General features: G+C 55.3%; 3 protein-coding genes across 3 annotated transcripts; all 3 read right to left on the reverse strand.

Moving 5' to 3' along the window:
* Positions 1-432: 432 nt before the first annotated feature.
* On the reverse strand, positions 433-735 carry CORC01_01374 (uncharacterized protein; the record flags this gene model as incomplete). The annotated part of the gene is made up of 1 exon (XM_022613030.1): positions 433-735. One exon carries the CDS (start codon positions 733-735, stop codon positions 433-435), a length of 303 nt encoding a protein of 100 aa, XP_022480458.1.
* An 8,743-nt stretch (positions 736-9,478) lies between these two features.
* CORC01_01375 (uncharacterized protein) lies at positions 9,479-9,703 on the reverse strand (the record flags this gene model as incomplete). The annotated part of the gene is made up of 1 exon (XM_022613031.1): positions 9,479-9,703. One exon carries the CDS (start codon positions 9,701-9,703, stop codon positions 9,479-9,481), a length of 225 nt encoding a protein of 74 aa, XP_022480459.1.
* A 407-nt stretch (positions 9,704-10,110) lies between these two features.
* CORC01_01376 (uncharacterized protein) lies at positions 10,111-10,437 on the reverse strand (the record flags this gene model as incomplete). The annotated part of the gene is made up of 1 exon (XM_022613032.1): positions 10,111-10,437. One exon carries the CDS (start codon positions 10,435-10,437, stop codon positions 10,111-10,113), a length of 327 nt encoding a protein of 108 aa, XP_022480460.1.
* Between the last annotated feature and the right edge of the window lie 2,055 nt (positions 10,438-12,492).

Genomic DNA, 12,492 nt, shown 5'->3' on the forward strand with positions numbered 1-12,492 from the left:
GGTGTTAGAAATTGCTGCTGAGAACTGTTCGTGAGAGGAGTGGTGAACATGGGTGGCCCCCCTCTTCCCATCGCGCGAGCTGTTGGCTAGCTTCAACTCGCCTTCAGCGGGTCCTGTTCGCAGCAGCAGATCAAGTCCCTAGGAGGATCCTCTTCGGCATTTTCTCTTCGTTGGCCGACACTGTCATTGTGATGCGCGTTTGCCATTGACCCTGTCCTCAGCTCTCGGCTGTCTCTTTTTCTTTGGTCTGATCATGCCCGTTTGGCCCACTACTCTGCACGCTTCCGGCGAATATCATGGCAAAGGATGATTGATGGGCCGGTCAGCAGGCTCGCTCTTCAGTAAGCCCAGGGGGGTAATCGGCCAGGGCTTCATTCCTGTGCCACTAAGATGCGTGGATGCCACTCGGGTACCCTCTCCTGGGTCTTGACCTCATGTCTGGGCCCACGTTGCTTCCAGGCCGCGTGCGGATGGAGCCATGTCCCCCCATGATGCCTGCCTCCCCCCCTCCCCCCGACTCCGCCTACCCTGACTGGTTTGCCCGCACTCGTGGTTGCTCTTCAGGCGTGGTCGGTGACCCAGAACTGGGACAGGAACTGACGGTAATCTGACAGTGACAAGTAAAGCCGCTCCTCCCCCGAAGCTCCTGTGGGGCAGCAATAGAGTGGGTGGAGCCGTGCGGCCGACGTGGAATGGCCCGAAGGCTACCAGGATAACGGGCTCTTGGAAACACATGCGCCACTGGAATGGGACTGACTTCCAAGTCGTCTCCGTACCCGTAGTACCTCAATTGTTGTCCAGTTGTGTTGAAGTTTGGTTGGTGCATGGCTCGCAGTCGCTGCCGTTGGGCGACAATGATTGCTGCGCTGTCCAATACAGTATCACAGTATGTCAGTAAAATTATTTCATGCGCAGGGCCTCGGCTTGATGGTAGATGGACCTACGGCGATGAGATGCCCGTTTCCGTCCATAAATGAAGCGTCTGGTTGAGGAGGAAACTCAAAACAAGGGTGTCGCCATGAACGCCGGGCGGTCTCGTCACAGTTCTCGACTCTGGGCTCACCGACTGAGGTAGATGTCTTGCTCGCCCGAGATTTCCAGTTGGCCTTGGGTCCTGCCGAAAACGAGCAAATGATGGGCGTTACCAGGATGGAAACAGGCTAAATCTAGAGCATGTGCACGCCGCGGAAAGGTCGAATGTGGCCCTGGCGCTCGCCGACTGCATCATCCCGCTGCTGTTCACCACCTGATTTTCCCAAGCGTCGAGAAATAGCAGTCCCATCTGCGTATCATTCTACACATGGCTAAGATGTCCGTTCGAGTGACTGAAGCCTGAGTTGGTCCGATAAATAGGTACTGGATCGGAGAGGGACAGCATCCCGTCTGGCGGAACTATTGGGTAGGGCGTTGCGACGAAGGTCCTTTGAAAGTGGTTTTTTTATCTCCTGCTCACCTGTTCTGTTGTGCTTGACGGCAAGTCGCGAGATACATAGCAAAGGTGGATATGTCGAGCGCGGACAAGGTTGAAGAAGACGGCGATTCGCGATAGCTATGGCTCGATGTTCCCCGAAGGTATAATGCCGCGCCTCGTTGCTGCGTATAGTAGGATTGGATGTTTGGGGGCTAGCGAGCAAGTCCGACAGTGTCCCGTCCCATCACATCCGAGCCAACCCACAGGAGATCCCCTGCTGTTCCGTCACAGTCGGTGTGGTCGCCGAGGTGAAGTCGACGGCGGTCGGGATACCCTGTCTGTCTGACCATGTGTCTAAACAGATGAAATCGATGCGACGCTAAAGTGTGTAAAGTGTGTGACGGTGTGCCCTGGTGCATGATACACAGCGGGGTTGAAGCCTTGAAGGGGCAATACGTGAAGCAGATGGGACGGGCGGGAGCTCCCACAGCAATGCCATGTGCTTGTGGTCAGCCATACACCATGTCGGCCGAGAGCGCGTTAACGGTTTTAGCACTTGGCTTTCGAATGCAAGGATATGCCTGGTCCATCGGGCCCTGCTGACTTGCGAGGTTTTGACGATATCGCGGCTATGGTGGAGGGTGGGGCCTGTTGCCAGTGCGCGAGCGGATTTGCTTCCTTGCCAAGCAGTGAGGCAAGAGGCAACTCGACAGTACTGAAGTGAAAGGAATGTTTGTGATCGGATCTCGACCTTGTAGGAGAATAGCATATATTGACAGAGGAAAATTAAAGCGAGGCAAGTGTTCTGTTAATGAAAAAGATTACGTTAGACGTGAGAGCACGTCGGTCGGTGCGTTGTTCCTTCCCAGGCAGATTCGTTGCCAGAAAATGAGCGTGGCAGACACGGCCTTGCCTTGAGAGAAAGTAACAGAAAAACCTCGGAAGGTGCTTGCTTGCCTTGCTCGAAGGTAGAGACCGACAGCAACCTGAGAGCTGCCTTCGTATCTGCTTACCCAGGTAGGTAAGTACTTTGCGTGCCTGCCTTCGAGATCTCACATACGTCGGGAAGGGACCACGCGAGTTAGTGCATGCCCAAGGTGCCTCTTGCCTGCCTGTAGACAAACACCTCCGGAACTCGCTGCCTTCAAGTTCGGGTCATCCTGGGAAAAGATTAAGATACTTCATCATCAAGTCAATCAGCGCGGGCGCAAGGCCAGTCGGGGGGGGGGAGTTCCGTGCCTGAATACTTTATGGCAAGATGACTTAAATGGCAATTACCTCAAGGCAAGGTACATGCATCTTTGGCGCGAGGCTCGCGATTGTCTACCTTACGTTACACAGCACCCGCGTCGTGAGTCTAGCCAGTCAATCATTCATTCATTGCACGACGGGAGGTAAAGGTAAGGTAGGTAGGCACGTAGGGTACCTTCCCACGGGACTGGATGAAGACGGGACTGTCGCGTCGATCGGTCCTTCTGTCCGTCTTCTTCGGAGCTGGCCCCGTCTTACCAGCGAATTAGGTAGGCGACTGGGCAGTGGTGGGCTCTGCCTAAGGTAAGGTACGGATCCTGGTTTCCCAGGTAGGTTTCTTTTTTCCCCCTCCACGCTTGGTGAGAATCCTTTCTCCTCAACCTCCTCCACATCGCAATGCTTTAACTTTCTCAGCTTCTCCTCCAGCCCTCCCATCCTCATCGCCGCCCGTTGTCTCCGGTCCCTGTCTCAAGCGTTGTTCCAGCCATCCGGGGAATCCCCCTGTGTTGCATCTGGGTCGTTGGGCATCGGGCTTCTTTTTCCCCTCTACCATCTCTTTGGCACACAGCTGCACCATCCCTCCGATCCCCTCCACACTTAGGACAACCTCATGGCCAGCCAGACGACGCTTCTTCACGCCCCTCATTTCCTCTCTCACTCCGCCCCTCTGCCCCTCCAACAAACGCAAAACTACCACGCGGCTGCGATGCCCCAATTCTGGGCCGGCCGAAGCAGCCACGGTACTGCCGATGATTGGGTCTTGTCATGTTACCCTGTCTGGAGCTCGGCTGCGACCCATCGACGAGTTATTTGAATGCGAAGCCGACATCCTGATCCTACACGACTGCCACAGGGCCTGCACCCTCACTTCCGCGGGCTTGCGGGACCAAATCGGCGCACGTTCTTCCAATCCTCACTCACCGTCCATCTCTGTCCTGTCACCTCGACCTGCCCGCAGTACCAGCCGCATCAGAAATGACCTCGTGCTCCGTACTGGCGGCAATACTCAGCCAGTGCGTGCGCACCATTCGCTGATCATTCGACACTCCCGTCTACCGACCCTGCCATGCCAGGCCAATGCCATGTCTTGCACTCATTCCGCCGCCATGATTGTGGCGCAACTGTTCGAACTATCGCCTCCGGCCTCATTCTCTTGACGCGAACCGAGCTGATGGAACGCCGACTATCCGTCCGCCAACTACCGGCTAGCTAGTAGACCCGCCAAATACGGTCTGATGTTGAAAAGCCTTCACTGGCATGACGGGCGAGCGAGACGATGCCATTCAGCGGACCGAAGCTGCAGCCCCACACACTGCCTCGCCTACGTATTCATCCCATCTGCACGCAACCAAGCACACTCCTAGACAAACACCAGCAGGCACTAAGCCGGGTGTCTTCTACCAACCTAGGTACCAACAGATTTACGATGATCAGACGCGGACAAAGTACTGGTCGATGGGTTTAAGCATACCCTGCAGCGCGCCAGTGCGAAACCCGCCCGTGCCGGTCCTCTCCCCCTCACGATGAGAGGCTTTCACAGATGACGATGACGGAATCGAAGCCGCGGCGCCATCTCCTTGCAGTGGAAACATCGTTGCCGTCCATCTCTACCAGTATGCGACGTGAGAATGGTGCGACTGCGTTTCCAGTGCCGCTACAAGGAAGCGACGCACCGCGTCAATTCGACAAATATTGGTGAAGAGCCTGCCTTTGTTCTCCCGCTACCCACCCACACCTACGGGTGATCACTTGACTGATCAACTTGTCCGATGTGCGCCCTGTCGGCTGCCCCAGAGACACAAGGCGATAACGCGACGCCCGCCAAGAAGGGGGGGAAAAAAACCCCCATCCCCACCGGTAGCATGATGGATTCGGTCCAGTCCCAGAGGCTTGTGCTGACAGCGCCGTCGTCGGGCCATGGGCGACTAAGGCAGACCCAATCGCCTGTCAGACTTTCTTTTTCCGTTCTTAGCGGTCCATTCTGGCGGGAGGGGCTACCCCCTACCCCCTCACCCCCTCCCCCTACCCCTACCCCCTACCCCCAGTTCCACCGGGCTCATGGATTCTTCTTGGGGGTTTGCCGGTTCCCATAATTTTCGTGTACCCGGTACATCTAGATACTTCGTACCGACTTCATGGGTCGGGCAGAGACAGCCCCGCCCCCCTTTGTCTTGCGCAGCTCTCGACGCACCTTAGATCAAGTAGCGTTGATGAATCGCGCCCGTCAGATCTTTCTACCCGTTGCATCGAGTACTCCGGTTTCGAATCTTTTCCCGAAGGACGGACAGGCTGGAGGGACGGTTCCGACGACGTGACGGCAGGGAATCCTCAAGGTCAACGAGTGGACGAGATTGGGGTTCACTTGGTCCTACCCCTAGTCACGCTAAGGCAAAGGGAACCGGGGGCTTGCGCAAGGACCGGGGGCTGCCGACCATGCAACGCCGCGCCGCCCGCTTCCTAAAGGATACTCCCGTTTCTGCCGTTTCGTCGTACATATCCCGCATATCCATCACTTTTGCCAATACGGATGGCCCTACAGCAATCTATCTCACCGCGAGACCAACACCTTCATGTCTGTGCACAACTTTTGGGGCAGAGCCACGATGGGAGGTCTGCTCGATGCAGTAGTACGTCTTTTGTTGTGATGCACTTGCATCTACTCCTAACCCAGTTCGATATCAGCTGCAGCGTTATATCATTTCAATGTGGTACGAGACCAGGTATCTCCCCAACGCGCATGATACAATCCTCAGCTTGCCTGTTCAGCCAGGTAGCCCGCTTACTACCGATATTCCATGAATCTATTCTGCGTTGCTCGACTTTTGCTTCCAGCGCGTGGCAATATGACAGCGCTTTCGGCCTGCCAGGTCTGATGACTGTTGTGAGCGTCACCGTTGTACAGGATGGCAGGGGTCTTGCGTCGCCACACGCATTGTGCATCCCAGTGAGTCCCAACAAAGGCGATCCAATCACCAGCCCGCGACGAAGGTGTGCCGCTGTATTTTCTAGTCACCAGATTTTAGGGCAAGATGAATGGCTTGCTCGAGGACAATTGAGGATAACCTGCTTACCGCTTCCTTCAATTGGAGGGTTGCGGGCGAAAAGCCACGTCTAGACATCTCCGCAGACCAGGATTGGTCAGGCTCCACTCAGTACACTGTATCACATCAACATTCCTCAGCCTACTTCACGCCTGTAAACCTTATTACTGTCACAACAATGTAAAAAAAGGGTCACAGAAAAGGTGTTGCAAGGAGAGTCTGGGCAGCGCTGAAATCACTGACTTCCTTCGCCAGTGGCAAGCACTCTTTTTACTCCATGGCCTTCATGATAAGCTCGCTCGAATTGAATAGCGTGGCGTTTGGTCGAACCCGGCATGAAAACGGAGAGACAAGCTCGAGGCAAAGCTACATTCCACACTGTCGCCGCTTTGGTATAAAATCCGCAAAGACTCGAGACCCAATTTAACAAGGAGAACGCAACACGGCGTGGTGACATCGTTCATGTTACACAAACAAGAGCAATATCATCAAGGGGATTGGTAGTACCTGGAACTGAACAAATGTAATCGATCAACTACTCGGATTATTGCATACCAGTGCGTTGGAGTCTCTCTATCACTGGTGAATGCGCTGCTTCCAACCAAGTCTGCTTTCTTCCTCGTAGGTATCCCGGCCATGGCAGGGAATGAGTGTTGCTTGCTCACCCGGTCAACGGCCCCAGTGGTGGAAATTTTGACGGTGTGAGCCAAATGTTGGACGGCGACAGGGGCGTGCCGCCCAGATTTCGCCAGCCATGTTGACGATCAAAGACAGAGCTCTACACGGTCAAAGGTAGCAAGACTTGGCTTCCCTTTCTCAAGACTGCGACCTCATCCGAGCTCCTGGTAGAGGAACGATGCTAGATGCTTTTCCGGGTCTGATGTTTCTCTCTCTTATCTGTGCTTGTAGTTCATTTTTGGCTTATCTAGGTAAGTCCCCAAACATTCTTTTACGGCCCCCTCACGTCCGACCAAAGTTTCGATCATTTCTCGCATCCGACTATTGCAAGGAGCAATGATACTTTTGAGAACGGCCTTGTCGTCGCTCTTTCTTCGGCTTTTCTCGGTCTCACAGAGCGAGGCAATGCTCGGGCGGCAAGGAAACAACTTTGACTGGTTGGCCTTACTTTTTGGTTACATGAAGAATTGAAGGCAAACTGTTGAAAATCTGCGCCGGCAATCTAGCAGTCTCAAACGCTTCTGCTTGGTCCCCAAGGAACAAAATCATGACAATAGAAAAGAAGTGATGATGAGGTATTATCTCCAGACACCGGCATATTTTACGACCGACTATCGCTGTGCAGTTTCTGCCGCAGAAACAGCAGTCGTGACTGGTGACCTGGGTCCCATCCCAGCAACGAACGGGTTTTGATAGCTCATTGTGGTAGAGCCAGTCCGCGCCATGGTGAAGCATTCGAGTGGGACGAAAAGCACCATTTTGAGAGGCGGGCCGGGCCTCGTGGAGCCGTGTCACCGAACTAACAGTGATGGGGAAGATGATGGCAGCTCGAAGATAGCGGAGCAGTCTGCACGCCCTGAGGTTCGCACAAAAGCAACAGTGCGGCAAAAGATATCGGGATAGGAAGCCATGTTACAATGGTACGTGATCAGCCACCAGCCACCAGCCACCAGCCGACTTCGTCGACGTTGGTACCAGACAAGGTGAGGGAGGCGTGCTGCTAGTTTGCCAGTCCGGTCGTCTCGACAGCCTGCTACATTGGACTAGGTAGCCCATACGTCCTGCATGTCAGCCATCTGCACGCTTGCCGCCGGCTGGTCCGCGCTCACTGAATGAGTCTATTTCTTTCCACTGGGTCGGGCGGCTTGCCTTCGTGGTTGGCTGGGTTTACAGGAAGTGATGTTCACGATACGTGCCTGCAACCTTGTCCTGGCTGGGGCCAGCTGGAGGCATCGGGCGAAAAGAGTTCGTGCACAATCCGGCAGTACTCTGTCCATTCCAATATTCAAAGCCTATTGAGGGTTGTCACAGCCTGACGATGAATAAAATGACACGGCACATTTTGCCAACGGACCAAAGGACCAACCGGGCCAGTTAGGTAACCAACCAATCAACCGGAGCACCGACCTTGCGAACCTCTGGGCTCTCACGTTCTCTGTACCCTGCCGTGCCTGCCTACCTACCTGGCTTCTGGTACCGGTACTTAATTGGCGAGGAGCGCATCCAAGCGACTGGGCCGCTATCAACAAGCAATCGTCCTGTGGTAGCGCTGGGGTGTTCTCTGATTGTCAAAGGCCATTGGACAGATCGGGGGACATTGGGTTTAGGGACATCACGTGATCGAACGCGCATGCATGCAGCCGTCGTTCCCGCGAGGTTCCCCATTTTTTACCTTCGATTCCCTTGCTCTCCACGGCCCGCCACGACAACCACTTCCCACTCGCGCACTCTTCAAGACCTGACCAAACCTCACCTCACCTCCCCCTCTGCCACTGCCTCTGCCTCTCCTCTTCATTACGTGTGGAACTTCCACCCCTATGGCGCACTCTCAACTATTTCGATACACGCACACAAAGCCCTGTCTCTTCACTATTCCTACGACCTTGACCTACCCCTTCATTCCGTCTGAAAAGAAAACTTTAGACACGCCCGCCTAGCCAATCGAGCCTTGCCACTTACTCTGGCATCACGGACCTCTTCGGTACATGCAAACTTGCCATCCTGGTCCGCCTGACCTCCTGGACCTTGACAGCGTCTCTGAGTACCCGGTCCCTGCCCCCGCTTGCCCAGCTTGACTTTGGGCACATCAACGATTATTAGCTGCGCAACAACGGGGGCCATTGTGACCACCTTTTACCCCCCTCTCTCTCTCCGTTGTTTCCAGCAAATGCCGAGTCTTGGACCCTCCTCGGAGGGTGTGGTGGCAAGTTACCAAGTCGAAGACCAAGGGTGGGATTTGAAGCAAGGGATTTCTGTCCCTGTGCTCTGTCCGCCCCAAGATTATTCCAAGACATTTCCCATCAAGCGGCAAAAGCATATCAGACACTCAAACTAGTGCCCACGATTGACGCGGCGACAACGACAACAAGGACGATGACGTGTCATTTCCTCCTACCTCAGCATTTGAGTGAATTTTGATGGCGTGCGGGGCACAACCCGATCAGCTCTTCTACCGAGACAAGCCGCCCGTTCTTGTTCACGTCCAGTGGAGATGGGCGACCAGGAACAATAGCACCAAGACCATGTACAATTTTCGCTTTGCACTGGGAGACCAATCTGAGAGAAGAAGTGACTTCTATACACAGTGCGTGCAAATACTGCTGCACACGCTGTGACGCTACCGCAATCTGCCAGCCGGGCAAACCTGGCAAACCACGCCAAATCGAATAAGCAGGGAGATTTGACCTAGTCGATTCAAGGCCAAGGGTGGAAATTGGACTGTTGCAAAGAGCATGGCTCCAATCGATGAATATCAGACGAAAGACGAGGGAAGAGCCATGGGTGAGGGCTGAACGGCAGAATGCGGTGGAAGCTTCATGATCGAGACACGTCGACGACGAATGAGCCTGAGTATTGAGCAGGGCTGTCGCTGGCAGGATTCTTGCATTTAACTCGCCGCCGTCGGAAGCTTTCCGTGGCGACTTACCTCGCCGGAGCGCTTCCCCCTGAGTGCCGCCGGTGCTCGTCGCACGGTTTGCCATATTGCCAGTTCAAACGGCCACACGAGAGACGTGCCAGTGACGCCACTGATGGATGGATGTCTCAGGGTCAGTCTACTTGGGCCGACAGGAGCTGCGACGTCCAGAATTACTTACCATCAAGCCATGCAGATAGATGCATGGCTTGCTGGTTTCGGGTTCCTAGCCACATCAACTGTCTCCCACGGGACATCGGCCACATGCAGGCTGAACGGGCGGACGGTGGAGAGGGAGACACCCGCCACAAGGACCAGGAGACAAGGCAGCCGAAAGACGAGACCACAGGCTAGGATCCATGCCGGATGGACGATTGACGGTTGCTCAACAGACTTCCCGCTGCGCATGTAGTCTGTCCCCAACCCTTCCTTGTACCGTCGTTCGGTACGTAGGCGAATTTGGCAGAATGGGCCAGCTCCACGTCCAACGGCGATTGGCAATTACTATGTATGCTGCGGCACACCATGGCTGAGGTACAGGACGCGCCGCACTAAGGTAGTGCAAAACTGCAAGCCGGCCAGCCCAGCAGCGGGACGTGTGTCGAATGGACTGCAATCAGCTTCGGCCCTCCAACGATCCGAATGAATGCCTTCTTAATCTTCCCCAGGGTATGATCCTTCCCTGGTTCCATGCCATTTTGTCAGATTGAACAAATTGGCAGGTAACAAGGTCTGTTTGAGAGAGTCGAATCCTTCCGATGGTGGATTGAATATACTGAAGGTTGGGCACTTGGTCAAGAGATGCGGCAGCTTCTCTAGCACGCTACTGCACAAGACTCTCTTTGCCCACTGAGGGGTTCCCTTGAGCGTGCTGAGTGAGCGGCACTCCTGGCACATGAGATGGTGGGGAGCGAGGTATGGGGTCCTCGAGCACGCGCGAAGGCAACGAGGATGGGCTGGCTCGTAGGAGACGGCATGGGATGGATGGTTGGGGCAGCAGAGGCACACTGCACGACGGCGGCAAAGCAGCGGTGAGCAGAATATCTGACGTCCTCGTCCTGGTTTTGGCACCGAGTACTGGGCAGCTCGGGTCCGTTCATCCCGTACTCGACACGGCCGTTGTCTTTCGCCATCACGTCCATGTGTCGATATTCAGCCGAGTTTCGGATCGGAGAAAAACGAGAGTATTGGCTTTGCCCCTCTCACCTGACCTTTTTCCTCGATGGAATGAATTCCACTCGACGACGAGGTGCAGCTCATGGGCTCAGGCGACGATTCTGTCATGCGATACAATGGCTGTTGTTGGTCGACAAACGAAGCGGAGATGACCTGTCAGATCTGACAGCTGTGTCGTCGCAAGCCACGCGGCGGCAGCGGCGACGGCCGGTGGTACAATTGACTACGGATGCTATGGGAAGAGGAGCACGTTTTAACCAACAACCCATGCGGATACCGAGCACGATACCAGGATGCACACATTTTGGGGCCTTGGGCGGCTTCTTTCTAGGGGTCCCTGACTCTTCAAGGTGCGCAATCCATCTCAGCAAGGCAGCCGAAACGGTAAAAAGAAAGCGCTGGACGAGGAGATTTGAGGATTTCTTTCGTTGTCTGAGTGCCTGATTGGAGTCGCTGTGAGGGGTTGCTTCTTTTTGGGCCCCTTTTTCCCTTTTTCCCTTTTTTTGTTTCCCTTCTTTCCTTTTTTTCCCTCTCCCCGTTTCATTCCCTACTATGTATACCTACCTACCGACTCCTCAACCACCATCTCGTCCGCCGTCTCCCCGCTTGCCTACCAACCATCGCCGAAGAAATCTGTCCCCCCCTCTACCCCCGCTTCGCGTCCGTGGCTGCCGATACCTTGCAGCAAATTTGCAGACCAACAAGAAAACTACACCCCATCCCATCTGCGTTAGCAGTCTATTGGCGATGCATCATGTACAGTACTTTGGTTCGTTTTGGGCTCCCCTCGTCACCCATCGGCGCCCACCCCCAGGCAGCCGGGCATGCACCCGTCGTCCACGTCGTCCACGCCTTCTAAGACTGGGACGCTCAACTTCTGAAGACGGACTGTGGCTCCTAATTGCGCTCTTTCGGGCCAGCTGCATGACAAGTAGCATCCAAGGGGGTGGGCTCGAACCACTAAGACGGCTTCCGAAGCTATTCGTGCGACCTTTGCTGCTGCTGCTGCTGCTGCTGCATGGCCGCTTGGGCCCGTCACCGCCCGCATGGTGCTGCAGTCACAAGCTGCGGACCGATGCGGCCTGCAGCAGGATCGGCGTCGATCCGCTTGTTTTTTCACCACCAGAAATCCTGTCCGCGGCACCTGTGTTGCCTTACGCCCGGCGGTCCTCCCCCGTCAGCCCCGGTCGGTCACACACCGTCAAGTCAACCCCGTGTTGTCCTCCCCCGGTATTTGTCTCTCGGGCTTCATTCAGACTTTGTCTTTGCTTTTTCTATCCTTGCTCGGTGGCTGGAAACCTTTGGCGCTGCTGTATGTACTGTGGTATGGCAGCTCCTCAGTGCAAGGGAACACAGACCTCGTCAGGCATGCTTACGGCCGATTCTGGCTTGTCAACGCGACTGCGTTGCTCGCAGTGCCGCCATGTAGGTACCTGCTTGTATGACTCGACGGCGGCGGGTAACGCCGCCCGGTGAAGCGATGTGTGTGTGTGTGTGTGTGTGTGTGTGCGTACGGAGTACAGAAGAGGCAAATGCTTCCAGGTTCTGTCGTCCAACCTGTCACGCTTGCAGTGGGTATTTCGGACGGGCATCCCATCCCAGCCCCTCCCTTCCTTGCCGGGCCCGCGGCTGTAACCTGATTTGGGGCCCGAGTGCGTCTTCGCATCCCGCCCGAGGTCGCTTCGGTGGGCTACGAAAGCGCGCCGCAAAACGTCGGCCCCAGGGTTCGGCCAAAATCTTTGGTGGATGGATGCTCATGGCTGCGAGCGCTGGGAAGGGGAAAAAAAAAAGGAGGCAGCCGCAGGATGACGGGCTCTTACTCTTCTAACTCCTCTACCTCCTCAACTCAGGTATTTGTATGGGAGGCCAAATGGAAGAAGGCCAACAACCAACCCCCCTCCCGTGCCCCCAAAGAATTGGGCAGGCGACTTTTACGAGAAGCGGTGCAGCATCAGGTACTGTTCAGTTGGCTAGGAAGGCAAGGCCGGGTCGGGGTGGGAGGGGGGAAACGGGACAGATCT

The sequence above is a fragment of the Colletotrichum orchidophilum genome, assembly GCF_001831195.1.
Source record: "Colletotrichum orchidophilum strain IMI 309357 chromosome Unknown Scaffold_7.1, whole genome shotgun sequence".
In the NCBI taxonomy this organism is placed as follows: Eukaryota; Fungi; Ascomycota; class Sordariomycetes; order Glomerellales; family Glomerellaceae; genus Colletotrichum; species Colletotrichum orchidophilum.